The sequence below is a fragment of the Gadus chalcogrammus genome, chromosome 3 (genome assembly GCF_026213295.1).
Source record: "Gadus chalcogrammus isolate NIFS_2021 chromosome 3, NIFS_Gcha_1.0, whole genome shotgun sequence".
NCBI lineage: Eukaryota > Metazoa > Chordata > Actinopteri > Gadiformes > Gadidae > Gadus > Gadus chalcogrammus.
In genome coordinates, this window is record NC_079414.1 from 14364335 (window position 1) to 14384267 (window position 19933).

At 45.4% G+C, this 19933-nt stretch overlaps 1 protein-coding gene across 1 annotated transcript; it reads right to left on the reverse strand.

Moving 5' to 3' along the window:
* Positions 1-6465: 6465 nt before the first annotated feature.
* gtpbp1l (GTP binding protein 1, like) lies at positions 6466-19655 on the reverse strand. The gene is made up of 14 exons (XM_056586160.1): positions 19577-19655; positions 19149-19343; positions 18594-18705; positions 14966-15146; positions 14550-14733; positions 13801-13965; positions 13256-13379; positions 12823-12937; positions 11549-11693; positions 9901-10083; positions 9156-9291; positions 8655-8833; positions 8275-8406; positions 6466-6609 (listed from the first exon to the last, which is right to left on the reverse strand). The coding sequence occupies exons 1-14, from the start codon at positions 19634-19636 to the stop codon at positions 6499-6501; spliced, it is 2022 nt and encodes a 673-aa protein (XP_056442135.1). The 5' UTR covers positions 19637-19655; the 3' UTR covers positions 6466-6498.
* Positions 19656-19933: the final 278 nt, after the last annotated feature.

Sequence of the window (19933 nt, forward strand, 5' to 3'; positions counted from 1 at the left end):
CAAATGCCTTATAGCGACTTGGCTATCAAGTCTGTTCCAGCCTCTTTTGAGTATGCTACTTCATCTATTATTTATAGATCAATTTATGAGGAAAATGCTTTTATGAGTGCTATGAAAAAAAAACATGGGACCCATCTGTTTACGGGGCTTCAGAGTCTTATATTCAAAACAATGACAAAGTACATATACTTTTTAAAATGCATTATGTTTCAAGAGACAAAACCTTTCCAATATTGCCAGCCGTTCATATAATTGTTAAGTGCTAAAGCCAATCGAAGTTCTTCTTAAATTAACCATAAACCACTTTTCACAGCAGTCACCAAGTCAAAGATCTGTCAAACTGTGAGTAGTGTGAGCAGTGTGCGACGATACAGTCCCCAGCCTGATGTGTGTTTCATTAAGTCATAACAGGCAGAGGAGGCAGCCGGTAATGACTTGGGTGTCGAGTCCTAAAATAACAAACTTCTACTCAGCACTATCGCATGTCAATCACAGGCTACTATACAGTGGCAGGCTCGTCCAGGCAAATCACAAACACATGATTCTGACAGTTAGACAGAGACAGAGAGAGGGATAGAGCGAGAGATAGAGCAGCAGATCTTGTGGAACTGATACTATGGGAAAAAAAAAAGTATGGAGATACATGTATAATAAAGTAGTCATCTTTTAATAAAAGTTTTTATTTTTCATCACAAAAGACTAAACTTGTCACTTTGCTGCATTGAAGGGAAGCAAAGTATCTATCTAGTGATAGAAAACTGGCACGATTGTGCAAACAAATCATCTTACAAACAATCATAAGAGACAGGGAAAATAATGGGACCTCACTTCACCAGGGGCAACATGAATACAAGAGACATATTGGGCTGTGGCGCAGTTTTGTTTCTTGAAAGATAAACTGCTGTCAACGTGTGTTATCGGTCAAATGTGGCTTACACTTACTCATAATCAGACAGCTAAATAAATATGCCTAAAAACAGACAAGCAAAGGTATCAACAAGACAAGCAGTGAGCATGATCCAATTTAAATTCTGTGATGTTAGTGTCTTCTGAGAAGCGTTAGGTGGCCGTTAGCATGGTGGCTGTTCCCACACGCCACCCACCGCACCCTGCCCGTATCGGCCCGCCCGCTGGACAGCTGTTCTGCACATCTGCCTTGCCGGACTCATCATGCTGCATCAACATCCAGGGTCCTTCCACCCCTGCTGCCCTATATCTCCACTACCATCAGCCATACAGGATGTAGGCCTGGGATATGGTGATTTATGGATGATACATGTACAGCATATGGGCCTGGTCGAATATAGATCAATTAATGAATTTCACAGTATCTCAGGATGCTGTTAATGCAGTGATACATCGCCAAATACAGTTGTATGATGTCTTCCAACACGATCTTATGACAGACCTTTTTAGTTGAGCTATCTTCAGAGGGAGTAGCGTGTCATCTTGTTTGAATCTCCCCCCCACTCCCTCCCTCTGTGACCGAATTTTTAACTACATTTCTTGATGATTTGTTGGATTTAGTTGTTTCCATTGATAAGCACATTCAAATGCTTAATTGCATTAAAAGTGCCATATCAATAAAATAGTATTGACTCATTGGGTTGATGGGCCTTACTATAAGTTAAAATACAGAAAAAACAGTTAATGAAACCTGAGGTACTTTGAGGTTGAACCAGGGGAGTGTACGTGGGTTCGGAGTCTTGGTTAGCAATAAGGGTGGAAGGATTAGTTTTTCATCTGAGGATACGATCGTGTCTGCTCCACAAACCCTTAAATTAACACAAAAAAAAACTGCGTTAATCTCATGCATTTACTGCTGCCTGCCAGCAGTTCTTGTTTTTTTCCCTTCCTACAATTAAAGTGGACTATTCCTTCATTGTGTTCCATCTATGCGCTGTGTTTCACCCAGGATACACTGGGTCTCGGTAGCTATTCAAGACCGTGTGAGCCTTGAATTTTGATCAGTGTTTTGACCAGTCTTTTTAATGAGCAATCATTGAGTGAAATATGCGCAGGCATACTTGCGCATGAGGGGCAGAACATGAACGACGAGAAGGTCAAGACGGTGTCCCACGCACACTTCCTGTTAATATTTACTGGCTGTCTAGGGACAGGTTTATCGTCAAATACACATTAGTGGAATGGTCACTAACGGCAACCACAGGCTTCCACAATGGTGCAATCAAATAAAAACAGTACCTAACCTTTTCAAATATTAAAAAAACATTATTTACAAGCACTGCAAGGTATAACGTCTGTCAGCAGACAAAGCTGGTCTCGGTGAAAGACTCATATTGGAGAGGACAGTTGGTTTCATTTTCCAGAGGGCAAGCCGGTATACTCTGGGTGAATGGATACGGTCTTGTAACCTATGGTACCTGATATGGATATACTGTAATAGTTATCACATCAATGCTTCCTTACTGGGGATGTGAAGTTAAGGGAGGATTGAAAATGAAAAACATATTTTCTTCCGATGATGTTCGCCTGAGTGAAAAGCCTGTGAAGTGATTTGCATTCTCATTCAGGAGAAGTAGGCTGTAACAAGCTAAACATGCTGATATAAAAAGCATATTTATAAAGGCCAAATTTCACCTGCTGCCAAGAACGCATGCTACGTTGTGCATGGCGATGGACTGAGGCAAGAACTGTGCAATAGCTTTGACGCTAATAACACCAAAAGATTACAGGAATTGACCGATTTTAACAGAATAAAGAATACAAAAGAAGCAGATGTTTGAAACATTTGGAAGAACCTATTTGACGCGGGACTAAGCGTTGCTTAACGTATGTCTGGAAACCGATGTGTGCATCGGTGACAGAGGCCTCACATCTGTCGTCTGCAGAGAGAGGCAGGCAAAATAAATATGCTGTGGAGCTCCGCAATTTGTCATTATCTGTCAGAGTTGGACATGACATTGACCAAACAACAACAGCTCTGCTCCATTGAGTACTCCGTCTTCCGTCTCGTATCTCCCATCTCTTGTAGGTAGTTAAATAGGATTGAGCGACCATTTTGTCAGTTGTGTGAAATATCACGAGGACCTCGATGGATGCCGTCTCTGACCTCGACTTGATAATCTACGGGATGATTGAGAGGCAGGGTGTTTCCCTTCGTGAAAAATAAAGAAATACGATTCAGGTCACTTGAGGGGCACAAATAGTGAAGGAAAAACAAAAGGGGCATGCTGGAAAAGGGGTACAAAATAGATTGTTGGCAGGAGAAAGATGGGAATAGATAAGAGTGATAGATAAAAGAACATGAGAACGAAGGCATGCCTAAGGATTTTTCACAAAAATTTGGCTTCCTCATGACTTGCCTCAAACCTCAGGCGCTGCATCAAAGACCGCTTACCGGGGTTCCTTTCACCATGTGTGAACGCCATGCCTTTGAAAAGGGAGGTAGCACCGACGGAGACTTTGACTGGAGCAAAGCCAGAGGAGTTAGAGCAGAATATAATATAACAAAAAGCTCTGGCTGCATGGTATTTATTGAGGATGGGAGGGTCATCGGTTGCTCGCTCAGATTTAGAGTACATTTCGTTTGAAGCATGCGTCAATATCTGACGCAAAAATTGGTTGTTCAAAGCATCTTCTGTAAAAAATAGGATTCAGGTGGATTGCCCTGAAGTCGTAAATGTAGACCTTAGACCATGGCCTGGGTGAAAGTTTGATAATCATTTGCTTCAGGGGTGTTGGTTGACTTTCGATAACTGCACTTAACTTGTTGTTCAATGCATCAACATCTATAAAATGGAAATCATGCTGTGAGTAGATTTATCTTTTAATTTGTATACTTATATTCACTGAATCACTTAATTGGCTCTGTAATATCACTCATTGTCCTTGTCAAACACATTTTCATAATTTATGACTGCATCCTTATGCATGCTGCTCTTGGTCACCAGATGGTTTTCTGTACTGCTATTGGACCCTTCATTGCTAGAAAACTGGAAGCATGCAACCTCTTCTCATTGGAGATTGAGATTCTAATTGCTCCAAATGTTCAATGAGCTTTTATTAACTTTTAAGTCTTTACATGTACCAAACATTTGATTCACAGCCGTTTACAATCACAACCGTGTTGAAGATTATATGACATATAACCCAATTCAAATCCCTCGTCCCCATGCTTGAGGTGACGTAGGTTTTGTTGCTGTACCTCAGACGGTAGGGCTAATCTACTGAACCTTTGCTCTTAGTGGGGAATGACTCAATACACACACACAATGCATATTCTCAAAGTCTTTATTTTAACGTTTTTTTTAACAGCACAAACTGGCACCACTTCAGGTTAAATGGCCTCTTTTCTTCTTACTTCTTTTGTACAGTTGAACTTTCTGTACAGACAATAACAAAGCAAAAAAAAAAAGTCGCTTCAAAAAAGAAATAATGGACCATTAGTATATCTTCAATGTAACAAAATGAGGAGGGTTGAAGCCAGGTAATCTCCAGACGCACTGACTCTGTTTCCAAGGTGATTAAATTCCTCACAAGTAAAGCATCGGATGGCCTTATGTTCTAACCTCACCGTGCACTTGGAGTCTTGGAGCAACCACACAGCCGAGACAAAGGGGTCTTTAAGAGATGGTACGGCGCCTCCAAACCGTGCGGGCGAACCACCGCATTCAGGACCAATGAGGGCTTTAGTACCGTAGCTTATTAAGTTTGAGAACCAGAGTGTGAGGCGAAGCCACAGCATAGAGTCTTAATAAGCTGGAACTCACGCCAAAAATAACAGACCTTTGAAGAAAACAGTGAAAATACCCCATTTCAGAAAACCCTCAACGATTGCAGGGACTGAAGTGCTTGTCCGAGATTACTTTGTCACGACAAAACATGACTTCCTTATTGCAAATTCAAAGTTAAACTTCTGCTGGAGCAGACGGCACCCTCAAAAAAAGAATTTTGAATAGATTTACTCTGAATTTTGAATAGATTTACAACACACAAACACCATGTGTTTGTGTGATGCCACACAAACACATGGCATATGGTTATCTTCAACGACTCCAAATTTTCCAACCATTTCAGTTTTCTTTTCACAGAGTGTTGGAGCACACAAACATTAGGAGTCATGCGTGTGCCGTAAGCAGTAGATGCAAAGGAATTTGGGGTACAAGAAGGTACTTTGGGTCGATTTACTAAACTGACTGCTCCCCTTAACCCAGTAAAAGACGGCGCTGTGGAAGACATTCAGTGCTAAAGCATGACGTTTTCCCTGGTGAACAAGTGTTTCGTTTAAAGAGACGACAAAGACTACGGAGAAGTACACACAAAAACACACCAAGCATGAAAGACCCCTGCTGTAATAGTCTAAAAAATAAATAAAACCAACCTCCACCAATTTTGGTAGCCGGTGCCTCAAGAGATTTCAACCAATCAAACGCAGACCTCTTGAGATCCCAGCCAATCAAGAGAGTACTGCGCCCTCGCCATAATCACACACCGATCTGTGTTCCACCCCGCTGGGATTGCTTGCACTGGCGTTCAAGGGGTGGGGGGGCGGGCAGGGTGACGGTTCAACTGATAGCGGTTGGAGATCAGATAACCGAGCCCTACTCGTTCAGCGATCCACGCGGGAGCTCAAGTTAAACCGAAAACCCGTCAATGCAGGGAGGGGGCCGCAACCATTGCTTAGTGCCAAGTTCTGGCTGCGGCCCCCGTAATCATGGTGCTCTGCCTCCGCGGATCCCCCTAGTGCGGGCCACATTAAGCCCTTGACAATGCCTTGGTCTGGATGGATAAGACGCTGAGCCGAGTCCGCAGGCCGCCAGGGTCGGCGTGGATGGGAAACAGCAACACAAATCATGGTTAATCAGACGCGGGAATAGGCCAGAGAACGAGTCGGAGAGAGATGGAAAAATAAGAGAAGGAGAAAGGTTGTGTTCTCCACAGGGAGAAGCAAAAAGTCTCATTAGCCAATCTTAAATTCAGAGGGAATAATTGAATGCATGAACTTGGGGTGGCCTGCTGCTTTTCCTTTCTCATTATTTTTTTGCTACAACAGGAACAAATCTGTAGTGGGTTGGAATTTGAACGGCCCATAAACACACGGGTCTGGTGACAAGAGGCCGCCATTGAGTCACTCTATGTATCATTTATCAGCGCCAAGGAAAATCCACTTATTATCTATCAACACGTACATTTGGACTTCCTTATACACAACTGGGGGGTTCCCCCCCCCCTCCCCGACCACTGCACCTCCTAGCTGCTTGGAACGCCGTTAATTTGCCAAAGGGGGAAAAGTTAAATAAAAAAATTAAAACAAATGAAAGCTTTAAAATAACAGGTCCTTCACTGCCGCCGTTGCCTTTTTGTTTTGTGTTTCAACACCAAACCCACCAGAGGGAGCCAGAGGGTTTAACGTCTGCTCCTCATATGGTGGAGTTCAGAGTTCATCAGCGCGTGCGTCTCCGCTGCCGGGAGTAGGGTCGGCTTGGTGGAGGGGGGGGGGGGGGGGGGGGGGGGGGGACTGGGACTATGGCGTTGCTAGGCGGTTCCTGCCGCTGCTGGGGGAGTGGTTGCCGTAGGGATGGTGGCGTTGAGACCCTTGCCACGGTGTCGCTGGCCGCCTCTTCTCCGACCGCTGCCAGTCTTGGGCTGGGGGTGGGGAGAAACATTTAACTTACTATTCATTAACGGTTCAAGAACCTTTGAACTCCAGTCATTAACGATGGAACAAACATTTAACTTCAGTCGTTAACGATGTAACAAATATTTACATTCAGCCGTTAACGATGTTACTTGACATTTACTGTCAGTCATTAACGATGTAAGTGACATCGACGTCAAGTCATTTACGATGTAACAAACATTTACCTTGAGAACATTTACTCTCGATGTTACAAACGTAAATCTTCAGTAACTTATGATGTAACATGCAGTTCTCATGCAACAGAATATTTAACTTTTTGTAATTTATGATGCAATAGAAGCACTAACTTTTTGTCATTTACGATGGGACAGAACGGTTCACACTTTAAGTTTTTTTTATCTAAAATGACTTCCATGAGAGGCTGAGGACAATCAAAGCGTACAACGAATAGTAGAGTAGCTACAAAAAAAGTCTTAAAGTGGGTAGCCAACGATAAGAATAGCAGAATAAGGGACTCAATGTTTTCTCTCACTGAAAAAGGCCATATGGGAAGCAGCAGAAAATAAAGAGATATGTTGCACAGATTCAAAAAAGCAAGTAAAATAAATTCTATATGTTATACATGCATATATATAAAAATATATATCTGCACTTTCCATTACCTTGGTCTCATTGTTGCCATCTTTACAATGCACCTCCTTATCCCCCTCTGCCCCAGTCTAACGCAGCATGTGGGGATAGAGGAGGGAGGAGGGAGGAGGGAGGAGAGAGGAGGGGGGAGAAGAGAGAATGGGAGGGAGAAGAGAGGAGGGAGGAGAGAGGAGGGAGGAGAGGGGAGAGAAGATAGAAGGGGAGGGAGAAGAGAGGAGAGGAGGAGGGAGAAGAGAGGAGGTGAGGAGGGAGAAGAGAGTAGAGGAGGAGGGAGAGAGGAGGGAGAAGAGAGGAGAGGAGGAGGGAGGAGGGAGAAGAGAGGAGAGGAGGAGGGAGAAGAGAGGAGGTGAGGAGGGAGAAGAGAGTAGAGGAGGAGGGAGAGAGGAGGGAGAAGAGAGGAGAGGAGGAGGGAGGAGGGAGAAGAGAGGAGGTGAGGAGGGAGAAGTGGGGAGAAGAGGAGAGGCGAGGGGGGAGAAGAGAGGAGGCAAGGAGGGAGAGGAGAGGCGAGGAGGGAGAAAAGACGAGGGAGAAGAGAGAATGAAGAAGAAAATAGGCATGGAGCGAGAAGGGACCGTTTGAACAGAAAGGTATGTGATGGGAATTAAGTGAATGGTATTCAGAAATAATAATGAATAGCGTATGAATGAATGAAATGTGTTTGGACCAGGGATCATACGAGGGAGAGAAAGAATATTATTTGGTTAGGGCAGAGGGAGGGTGTGAGGTAGGACAGGGGAGAGATAGGAGTTAGCTGGAATATTTGGTAGCAAGAGTTAGCAAGTGTAAGCTGTAAGCATTAGTTGATGGCGGTTAGCCGAACATCTCTTGGCCAGAATTGCCAATGGCCATAATGGCCAAGAGAATGTTTTCTTCCTGTATTACCGTTGACAAGCAGTCCCTGACATTTGGGAAAAGACTTGAATAAACTGAACTAACTTGAGTTTCTGTTTGTAGTCATGCATTGTGGAACTGAAACCACAGCTGTCCATCAACAACAAATCAACCAATCCGAAGCCTACCTGTGAAGAGGGGCTTCCTGGTCTTGCCACGGTCCCGGTCTCGTCCGGTGTTGCTGTGCCCTCCTTCTTCTTCAGGGCAAGCATCTTGGCCTGCTGGGCCCGGGCCGCTTGCGTGTTCACCGCTTGCAGCAGCTGAAATGCAACCGCAAATTGGAATTCAGAGTGAGCAACGGAACAGCCAATCTGAGTTGAAGGTGAGCAACGGAACGGCCAATCAAAGTTGAGGGTGGCCAATGGAACAGCCAATCAGAGTTGAGGGTGGGCAACGGAACGGCCAACCCGGATTTAAAGCCCCGTACTTACTTGTGAACTCTAAACCGAGAATATTGATGCCATACATTCCAACGGGTACGACAACAGTGAAGGTGAGAGGGGGTTACCTTGACGACGGTGCCCACAGCCTTGGTGCGGCCCTCCCTGAACACAAGCCGCTGGTCACAGTGCATGTACTCGGGGGTCTTGATGAAGCGGAAGTGGACCGTGGCCTTGTCGCCGGTACGCAGACAGTCCCTGTTCATGGTCAGGATGGTGGCCGTCTGCCTGATGCTCCCACAATGCACTGGGCAACACACACACACACACAAAGGGACACACACGTAAGTCAGTTAAACACCTCCTTCAAGCCACCAATGTTGAAGCAGTAACATTCATAAACATTCCTTTTCTAATAAAATAATAAAATATAATAAGTGGGATATCCCCCCCGTTTAATTGGCTTGATTAAGATGAATTCAGATAAGATAATTGGTCGGATTAGTACTATGATAAAAGAAAAACATTTAAACTAAGAATAAATACAGAAAATAAAAAGACGCATAAACACTTGCGACTTAGTACGCGTTAGGGGTGGCCTACATAAATGAAATGGACTTAGCACTCACCCATGGCCTGGTAGCGGGGGGAGATGGTGGTGGGGTGGTGGAGCACCAGGATCTCAGCCTCAAACTCCCAGGTGGCCTGGGGGGTCAGCTTAGGAGAGATCATCACCATGCCCTTCCTTATCGACGAACGCTTGATCTGAGAGAGAAAGAAACGGATACAATTGAGACTATACAATTAAATGCTGAATTAAATCCCATGTTATCCCCTGCCTTTGTCCCCCTCTATCTGCCATTACACACTGCTTATGTCCTATATAGCAGAGGTCCCCAACCTTGGGGTCGGGACCTGGTACTGGGTCGAATAATTATCGTCTCAGTCTAAATATTATTTATTTTGAAATGTAACTCAAAACCAAATCATTGATTAAGCTAGCTTTTTCAGAAAACGGTCATTGGTTTAATTAATTCAAAATAGAACGAGCATTGACATTGGCACCTGGTAACCAATCGTACTGTATGCCTGCCACAACACACCTCAGCGTACGCTACAGCTAGGAAACATTCTGTCCGATAGTTCTACGATACAGCAAGGGCACATTCTGTCGGATAGATCTACTATACAGCTAGGACACATTCTGTCCGATAGTTCTACGATACAGCTAGGACACATTCTGTCGGATAGATCTACGATGCAGCGAGGACACATTCTGTCAGATAGTTCTACGATGCAGCGAGGACACATTCTGTCCGATAGTTCTACGGTACAGCGAGGACACATTGTGATGGACCCCGGGTGATGTCGGACCTTCTTGAGGGCGAAGGAGGCGGTCTGTCCAGCACGGACCTCGCGGACCGGCATGCGCTTGCGGTGGATGGACTTGACGGCTATGGGGATGAAGGTGCCCAGGGGGTCTGGGCCCAGCAGCAGGGTGTCGTTGAGGCGGATCAGGCCCCGTAACGTGGTGCCCGACACCACCGTGCCCACACCCTGAGACGGAGAGAGAGAGACGGAGAGAGAGAGAGACATAGAGACAAATAGAGAGAAAGATAGAGAGACACAGAAACACAGAGGGGAGACAGAGAGACAGATAGAGATACAGAGACAGAGAGAGAGAGACATAGAGACATATAGAGAGACACAGAAACACAGAGGGGAGACAGGGAGACAGATAGAGATACAGAGACAGAGAGAGAGAGACATAGAGACATATAGAGAGACACAGAAACACAGAGGGGAGACAGAGAGACAGATAGAGATACAGAGACAGAGCGTTAAAAAACATCAGTTGCGGCTTCCAGCTCTGCCAGAATGCTACTGCCCCCCCACCTCTGGAGGTCACTGTCACGGCGACGTCCACGTCCACGGGGGGCAGTTGGTCAGTACATAAGCCTATCTAAAGTTCACATTTTGATAGATCAGCCACTCAGGTTTATAGCGTACTAGAGAATCCCATTAACAGGTCCACGCAAAACTCTGCTGTTTTATAGTCATATACGCATTTAACTACCATAAAGGTGCCCCTAACTAACTCGCTGCCCAAAACAGGCCTCATAATAATACAGGTGTTTTCTTGCGTGACTGTGCGCGTGTTGAGCGAGAGGACCTGCACGTGCATCAGGTATCAAATCGGCTGTATGGTAGCTACAGGGATCTCGGTGTATTGCTGCGACTCTGTAGAGGCGCATAGAAATTATATTTTGAACGGGTGACTCAGCTAGTCAGGTGGAACGCAACATAACATTCCCGCCCCCATTCCTTTTACAGTGGGTGAACAATGAAGACATGCGTAGGTTTCCACATGTTTCAATGTCACATCCATCCAAGGGCTTGAACAACAACAGATCAGGAACTCTACCTTCACAAATTCACATCGACACTCGCTGACTGGGGCTCGGTATCGTGGCCAATTTCCTCAATCGATTCGATTTCGATTCATAAAGTTCTGAATCGATTAATCACGATTCGATTAGATTCAATCTGCTGTTAAATAATGAAAATGGCTCAACTGTGTTACAATATACAAAATACTTACAAAATACATACTTTCTTTTTTCTCGTCATATTAAAGAACAGGTTTTAAGTCTCAAAAGTGCAATTTTTAAATTAGGAATTGCAAGTGAAAGTGTACTTGAACTACAACATTCCATCACTGCAAATTCCATCAAGGCATTGTTTAATAAAGTGCAAAAATAAGAATAATGGTAAAAAATAAGAAAAAATATCTCATGTCCTCTGAATCGATATTGTAAAATGTAACTGAATCGATTAAAAATCGAATTAAACTATTTTTTACCCAGCCCTATAACTGTCCCACTGGAGGGATGGATGGAATGAGTCTGTCCCTCTGTGGTATCCTACCGGTACAGAGTAGGTGTATGTACAGGGGCGTGCGAGTGGTATCCTACCGGTACAGAGTATGTGTATACACAGGGGCGTGCGAGTGGTATCCTACCGGTACAGAGTAGGTGTCGTCTATCTGGAACTCGGCGGGCTCATCGTCGCTGTAGGCCGTCCTACACGACAGCAGGTTGAGGAACATCTTGAGCAGCTCCATGTTCTCCCCGGTCACATTGGAGATCTGGAAGATGGGACACATCCTGCACAAAGGAGGAAGAGGAGGAGGAGCATAAATGCATTTATTCCAGAGTATCTGCAGGATTCAGCAAGTCAAATTTAAGACTTTTTAAGACCTTTTTAAATACCACCTTGACTGAAATTAAAGACCTAAACACGCGATGGTGGGGGTTGGCACACCACGAGCCCAACTTCGGGAAAAGGACGTCCTTCCAGCCAACTGTCCTTGAATTTGCACCTACCCGCTTGTCCGCAGACTAGCTAGCAAGCAAGCGCAGATAATCGTTATATATGCAGCTAGCAAGAAGAAGCCCTCTCTACATGTCCTTCCTGCAAAGATTGCCCACGGAGGAAAAAGAAAAAAAAAAATAGGCCTGCCCCGACAAATGTGAAGACCTTGAGTACAGTATTTAAGGCCAAGCATATGACAATTTGTAACGATTAGACTTTTTAAATGGCCCCTCTCGAATTTAGAAACATGAATTTAAGACTTTTAAGACTTTTTAAGGATGCGCGGACACCCTGTATTCCTTTACTTCGTTCCTTTTCCTTCTTCCTAAATGTTTCTTTAGGATTCACATTCACATATGTTCATTGTTACTCTTCAACTGTGCAGCTTCCCTTTCCGTTGTGGTATTGCACAAAAAGCATGACGTAATTAAAGCTTGATTGATTTACTCTTTCTCTCAAGTCCTCCTTCTTCCCCTACATATTAATCCTTCCACTCTTTCTCTCTCTCCCCCCCTCCACCTCCTCCTCCTCCTCCCGCCCTCTCTCTCTCTCCTCTCATCCCCGTCTCCCCGCTCTTGATCTCTCTGTGAATCGTATGCATCGTCTCTCTGGATACGATACACAGCAACGTTGCTTGCATTTGAAGAGTGGCGTGAATGTGCACGGCTAGCATAAGCACCTCGACACTCAGTTTCACCCGTCATTATTGTTGACGAACAACGCACATGTCATACGTCACATAAGACGCCGCCGCTGTTGTATCACATGACATGCTTCTGATGCCGGTGTCATGCTGTGTAAAAGCACACACTGTGGCACCCTAATCTTATGTGTGAGACAAAGCCAGGGTACTGCCCAATCTTCTTTAGGGAGATATTGTTGGTTCTCTGTGACGTAGAGGGGGTTTGACCTCTCCCTCACCTCTCAGAGCTGAAGTTGGATGCGGTGACGATGACATCGTCTTTGTTCTGGACCAGGACGGGGATCTTCCTGCAGCCCGGTGACTTCAGTAGTCTCTGTAATAGCTTTAGCGTCTCTGGAAGAAACCAAACAAACAACGCACCAACATTAAACAAACCACAAGTATGCACAATGAAAACGCCTATAATCAGGCAATAGTTGGGGAGAGCCATTTATAATCCATCAACATTGTTTAGCTTTGTGATAAACCTTTGCTTATGTCATGCCAGGCTCGCAGAAGCCCTGCAGCTACATCGCTAACGCGTGCGTCACCTGGTAAGGATCGAAATGCCGGTACGTTCCTGTGTTTGACCAATTATCCAACCTGTGAACAGGTTGACACCAGCCCCACCCTATGGTGAATGGGTTGGTATGTGTTGGTGTGTGGGTGTACCTTGGAGAATGTTGGCGGGGCACATGTCTATCTTGGTGACCACCACGAACACAGGCACGTTGAGGGCCAGCGCCAGGCCCAGGTGCTCCTTGGTCATCCCCACGATGCCTGCATTACTGCCCACCTGGGGGAGGGTGACAGAGAGAGGGGGGGGAGGGCTTCAAGTATTGTTTACCTCCCCATGGGCCAAGAACCAACCAATCACATTGTAGTCCAAATTTGACTGTGTGTTGATTTCTGACTGTGAGAATAATATGAAAAGTAGACTGCTTGATTGTGGAATATTTCCTAAACATACATGCTACCACTCTTCCAGTCCGAAATAGAAAAAAAAAAAACAACAATTGGAGATAATGTAGTTATGCTTCTTCGAACATCCTGAACGATTCTGGCAATTGCGTTGAGACGATTCTACCTGGCGATTCAGCCCAGCCAAGTGCCTGGACAGGCGGCCTCCAACGCCAAACAGAGCCCCACAGCTGACACAGACCGGTGGTACGGACAGGATGGAAACGTAGAGAACAAAATGCAAGGCCAGGGCTCACCATGAGCATGCAGAAGTCGGGCATGTGTCCCGTCATGCCGAACACGGTGGTCTTCAGGTACTTCTCGTGGCCCGCCAGGTCAATGAAGGTGATCACCTTGGAGGACCGCTCGCAGATCTTGGTCCAGTCCAGGCTCCCCCCGTGGCTGTCGGGTTTGTTCACCACCTGGAACACCACCAGAAATATTGATACACTGTCGGGGATTCCTGTGTTCGTGTTTTGTTGTAGTGTGGTGTGTCTGTGCATAAAAACAGTACAGTTTCTGAAATTAAGTCATTCAGTTTTATAAGTACATTTTATCTTAACACTTCTACTCTGGTGCTTTTACTGTGTTCCTGTTGATACTCTGGTTGCTTTGTGTTGGAGAGCCCTACCTGTCCATCCCCATCGACTCCTCTGGTATTTTCTACTCTGCTTGGTCGTTTCTTCGCCAGCCCTAACTGTCCACCCTATCCTCTCTCTGGCATCTTCTACTCTGCCTGGTTCTGTGTTCAGCACCCCTACGTGTCCTGCATATCATCTCCTCTGGTGTCTTCTACTCTGCCTGGTTCTGTGTTCAGCACCCCTACCTGTCTTGCATATCATCTCCTCTGGTGTCTTCTACTCTGCCTGGTTCTGTGTTCAGCACCCCTACTGGTCTTGCATATCATCTCCTCTGGTGTCTTCTAGTCTGCCTGGTTCTGTGTTCAGCAGCCCTATCTGACCCTCACGCCTTGTACCCTGGGTGGCGCTGCCTCCGAGACCCCTACCTGTCCCTCCTGGTCGAAGCCCAGGATGTCGTTGCCCACGCTGCTGGTCCGGCCGCTCTCCATCTCGTGCTTGTGCCTGAAGAGCTTCTGCCGCGCAAAGCCACGGCCGTTGTCCAGCTCCCCGTGAGTCAGCACCCCCAGCAGGGTGCTCTTGCCGGCGTCCACGTTGCCCACCACCGCCACCCTGAAGGCGGGAACGAGGGGGCGCAGAATGAGAGACGGAGACAGAGGCACGGACGGAAGACCCAGAGAGAGAGATATGGACGAGAGGACGGACACACACAGAGGACGGACAGAGAGAGACAAAAACAAGACGACGGCGAGAAAATAAGGTGGTTGACTTTGCGTGTGTCTGTTGCCTTGGCAACTACAACAGTTGCGGTTGTGGGCGGAACCCCTCCGAAGATGGAGCGTACCTGACTTCCAGGAAGTCCAGCTCGCCGACGCGCCGCCGTATGAGGTAGTCGCGGATCCTGCCGCCGGCCTCGGTGCGCTCCCGCAGGAAGATGAGGTCGGCCTCGATCTGCTCGCACAGCGACCTCACCGTAGCCGCCGAGGCCTCCATGTCCTTCTCATCCAGGCCGTAGTCTCCCCCGTCTGGGAGGGAGGGAGGGAGGGAGGGAGGGAGGGAGGGAGGGGGGGTTGATGAATGCTCTATATCACACATAGTCCCAACACACCTACTGGTGATCAATGCGTCACGTAAACATTTTGTTGCACAGCACTTAATCACAGTTTTGGTTCCCCCCCCCCCCCCCCAACCCCTCTAAAAGGCTTGAAGTAAAAACTCCCCCCGAAACCGAGAGGGAAGAAACCTTGAGAAGGAACCCAGAAGGGGAAGCCTCCTTCCAGGGATGGATAGCGAGTGCTATAGGGGCCAAATGGGCAGACATAATGGAAGCATAAAAAGCCAAAGGAAAGGTAAGTAATACAACGTTGTCAGAACATAATATGATGTGATAGATGTGAAGTGGCTGTGTGTGCTAGTTGGCCATCAAACTGTCATGCTTGACATTTCATCTGTGTGTGTGGGGTGCGGGGTTCCTTTTCAGGTATTAAGGTATTAGGACGGCTGTCCGTCCCCAGCAGTGCAACCTGGGTGACATTCTGGACTCCATCCCCTCATTCCAGACCCACATTAAATACCGAATCTGCATTCTACCGACTCAAAACCCTCCCCAGACGATGGCCATCCCACTCAGACTCGTGGGCAGAGACCCTCATCTATGCCTCCATCACCGCAACAGACATCTGTCTGGGGTTCCCAGAAAAGCCACGGACAGGCTTCAGTGAATGATGAAAAAGACTGTTGTACTAATGAAGGAGGAGATTATCAAAAGAGGCTGAGCGACTGTGTGAATTATTTATCATTATCCAGAGACTTCCAGTTAGGGGTCAATTTAGCAGGTATTTCAAATCCTTGGGCATCTTGCTCAAGGATGACTATACTACTTGTACTTCCCTTTGAACAGTCATGCATATGGTCTATGTCACGTGTGTATGCACTGGCTTCTAGTTTCCCCTTTTAGAGAATGGTTACATTTAGTTTATATCGGTTGCAAATATTGAGTGCATGGTGGAATAACTGCCCATTTACCTAGCAGCGGTTTCCTGTTTCCAGTGTGAGAACATTAGGTCATAAGCACTAGTGTGTGCCAGGGGTGATGACATCTGGGCTTGTCTGTCCAATCAGGCTGGCAATGACAGTACAAAACTAAGTCAGCATGCAAAGTCTGCTATTGAGCTTGCTAGAACTGCCAGCCCAAAACTCATTTTCCTCTTAGTGTTTGAATTTAAGCTGAAACAAGGGGGTCACTTAAACTTAAAAACAGCTCATATTTGTTATATACGAGTTAATGCCTGCGTTTTTGGCACCTAAAACATCCATCCCTGGATGGAGAGGGAATACGTTTATATTTAGGGCATTTAGCAGACGCTTTTATCCAAAGCGACTTACAATAAGTACATTTGTCAAAAGAAGTGCATCGATATATCACTGTCGGTACAGAAAGGATGTTCATAGAACCAAGTGCAAGTACAAACAATCGCTAGGCTAACCAATTCCCTGTGTTACAGCAATGATAGCAGCTACTGCAGTTGCTACACAGTTAATTACTATAATACCATACAATACAACACAACACAATACAGTGTACAATGGTGGCCAGAAGGCCACCAATAGGTCCTTCTAAATGTTTCTCCCACTCCTTTCCAGACTGATGTGCTGGGTTAGGGGCCTAGGGCTCAGAGGTTAGGTTGCCTGAAGTTGGCCTATGTGAACTGGAGTGCTGCACTGCAGTAATACTGCGGTAATAATCCGTACAAATAATCCTCCACCCGGCGATTGGAAGAGCAAGCTAGCAACAACAGTTACTGCGTGGAGAAGGCCTTCAATCAGAGACTCTTTTCAAAAGTGACATTTGACCCCGGCCACGCCACGCTATGGTCAGACATGCTGCTGAGCAGGGCAGAAAATAACCCCAGCTGTCAACAAAGGCCCTAGGGTGGGGGTGTATGTGGGGCGTTGTAAATCGGGTCAGGCTATGTCGCTTTTCACACTAAAAGGCAGACAAATAGACCCGGTGGACACAGAGAATCACTGGGGCGACAGCGGGGTGAAATACAGACCACACAACTACGGTCCTGTCATGTTAACGTGTAAAGTCATGTCAACTCTGGACTGCTTTTATCATGGCCGATAAACAGGCCACAGTCAAGATTATAATTTTTATTTTAACGTCCAAAGCAAAGTCCTTACAGAAGCAAACGAAAAAGGTTCTGCCCTGCTGCATTCCTCGCTGTGTGCTTTGTTCCATTGAAACAGTACGATTTCATTTATGTTTTTGAGTCACGCTACAAATATGAGGCCAAAATTCTGCACCAGGTGCGTTTAGGGTCATGGTGTGGTCCTGTAAGACCAAGATGAGACTGGAACAGTGATTAAGTTATTTACATAGAAAATGTACTTTACTAGAATGTATGTACAACAACTTAAAACTGATTTGGAAAATGAGTCGTAAAGGACAGAAAAATTTAGAATCAACATTTGTAGGAGACTCTGAGCAAGGTTTGACTATGGGCCTTCTGGGGTCATATGACCTTTGATTGTACCGGGGGCATGCAGTTACCAAATCCACCCAAATCATGTGAATTCCATTCATTTCAACAGAGCACTCTTAAAATATAACTATATATATTATATACTATAAAACAATACTGACTTTATAGTTTGTGGTTTGTAATGTGCCCCGTAATGTATTGTATTTATTTTTACAATTAGAAGCGGCAGAATAAAATGGGCTCCAAAACCTCTAATATTGTGATATGAAAAAAATCAATAATAAAATATTGGTTTCATATCAATCTCAAATGGATGGCGCGGCCAATAAACATACCAAAGGTAAAAACAGGAGCTTATCAAAACCAGAGATTAAAATATATTCACAGATAAGCATAGAAAGGTCTGGGTTTCATTGAGCAGTGTTGTGAAACGAAATTGTCAACAAAAATAACAAAACTATTACTAATAGTGTGCCTCCTTTGACTCTCCTAATTCATTGTCCAACACACACACACACACACACACACACACACACACACACACACACACACACACACACACACACACACACACACACACACACACACACACACACACACACACACACGTTCTATCATAATTAGGGATTGGCCAATCAAATATATTCCATATCAATCTCAAAAGGATGGCGCGGCCAATAAAAATACCAACTGTAACAACAGTAGCTTATGAACACCAGAGATTAACATGTATTCACAGATAAGCATGCAAAGGATTGGGTGTCAACTTTTATCCAAAGAGACATACAATGATGTTCTGGGAATAAATGTGGAGCAGGTAGGGGTAATGGCATCTGGCCCCAGGACTTTTACAGGTCGACTGCATACACTGTAATCTAACTCAGAACATTTTTGAATGGGGGTCAAACATTCTATCCAGTGGAAGACCTTTCCTGTGACCCCCTGGCCCAGGAAAGATAGCAGTTGAAAAGTGAACGTCCTCACCTGAACCCATTCCAACCACGTAGATGGTTTCCCCGCATCCTTCATCCATCCGCTCCCTGAGTTGGCGTAGTAACGAGTCATACTGGTCCCCCGACGGACTGACCAAGACTAACTGAATGATAAACAAATGCGGGAAGAATAAACAATAATAGTACAAAATTCAAACCCTGTACAATTCGTCTTTTGAAAATCGTCAAAAGCACAAAACAATAGTCAGGCAAGTTGTTGTGGGTTGCTGTTGACTAAAGGGGAGGTCAACTATGAAGGGGTCATATTAAACTGAAGAATCCTTTTAAGTGTACAGGGATAACAGGTTTTAACCTCAGTGGCAGGTGAGTCAGTGCTGTGTTGACCACAGCTGCCCCTGTAGCTGCATCGACATACGTGTCACTTTTTGTTCTTTTGCATACACTGCAAAATGCAACGTGTCAATGCATCTTCCATACAATGCATTTCCAAAGCCATTGCAGCGCATTCAACGTGTGCGATTTAGATTTTTCTTAATAGCAGCAGAATGTCTGGGGATTTCAATCTAAACCAAAAGCAGGGGCCTACCTTACTACTGAAATTTAAATGATCCCCGGACTCGCCGTTGGTCCCCTCGCCGTCTTCGAAGCCCTCTCCGTCGGGCAGGTCGTCCCCAAACCCTGGGTCTGGTGCGAACATGCAGGCGGGTACTATGGACTCCACCGGCATGGCGTCTGGGTCGATCCCTGGTTCTTTCGCAGTTAATAACGACATTTCCCGGACCTTGATAGTATAAACCATGCAAAAGGAAACAAAAACAAATACAATTTACACACCACTATTAGCAAACGGCCATTAGCCGAGAGGTTCCACAGCAAATAGCTAAAATGCTAACTTAGCCACCAGATTGCCTTGCTTCAGTTAAAGCACAGGCTTATCTGAAAATAACGTCATTTTTGTGATAAGCTCAATGTTATTATTAATACTAATAAAGGTCATAATTCATATTGCCATACCAGTTTGCACAGGCTAACTTTGGTTGTTTGGTTGTGAGCGACGATGTGTTTGTGTTTCATGTAGGACACGCCCACCACAAAGCGGTGACATTTGATTGGCTAGAGTCGCAAAAGTCCAGCCACCTTTTTCCCAAGCTTTACTGTTTGTATAAATTACTCCTACTTCTAGGGCTATTCAACCTCCTTATCAAGTGGGCCGAAAAAGAAAACCACTGGGGGTTAATGGGCCAAACAGAGTAAAACTACGTGAATGAATCGCTACAAATAAATCGTACTTAAAGTAGTGATAACTTAATATATATAGTACTACTACATGGAATAAACTTGTCAGACGCATTCCTTCCTTCTTCACTTTTA

What these genes read in the sequence shown, in the direction of transcription:
- gtpbp1l (XM_056586160.1), bottom strand. Translation starts at nt 19,636, where the DNA reads ATGAAACACAAACACATCGTCGCTCACAACCAAACAACCAAAGTTAGC. An exon ending in CCGACTTCTGCATGCTCATG is followed by an intron (nt 13,380 to 13,800) that starts GTGAGCCCTGGC and finishes ACCCTCCCCCAG; the next exon opens with GTGGGCAGTAATGCAGGCAT. An exon ending in ACGACACCTACTCTGTACCG is followed by an intron (nt 10,084 to 11,548) that starts GTAGGATACCAC and finishes TCTCCGTCTCAG; the next exon opens with GGTGTGGGCACGGTGGTGTC.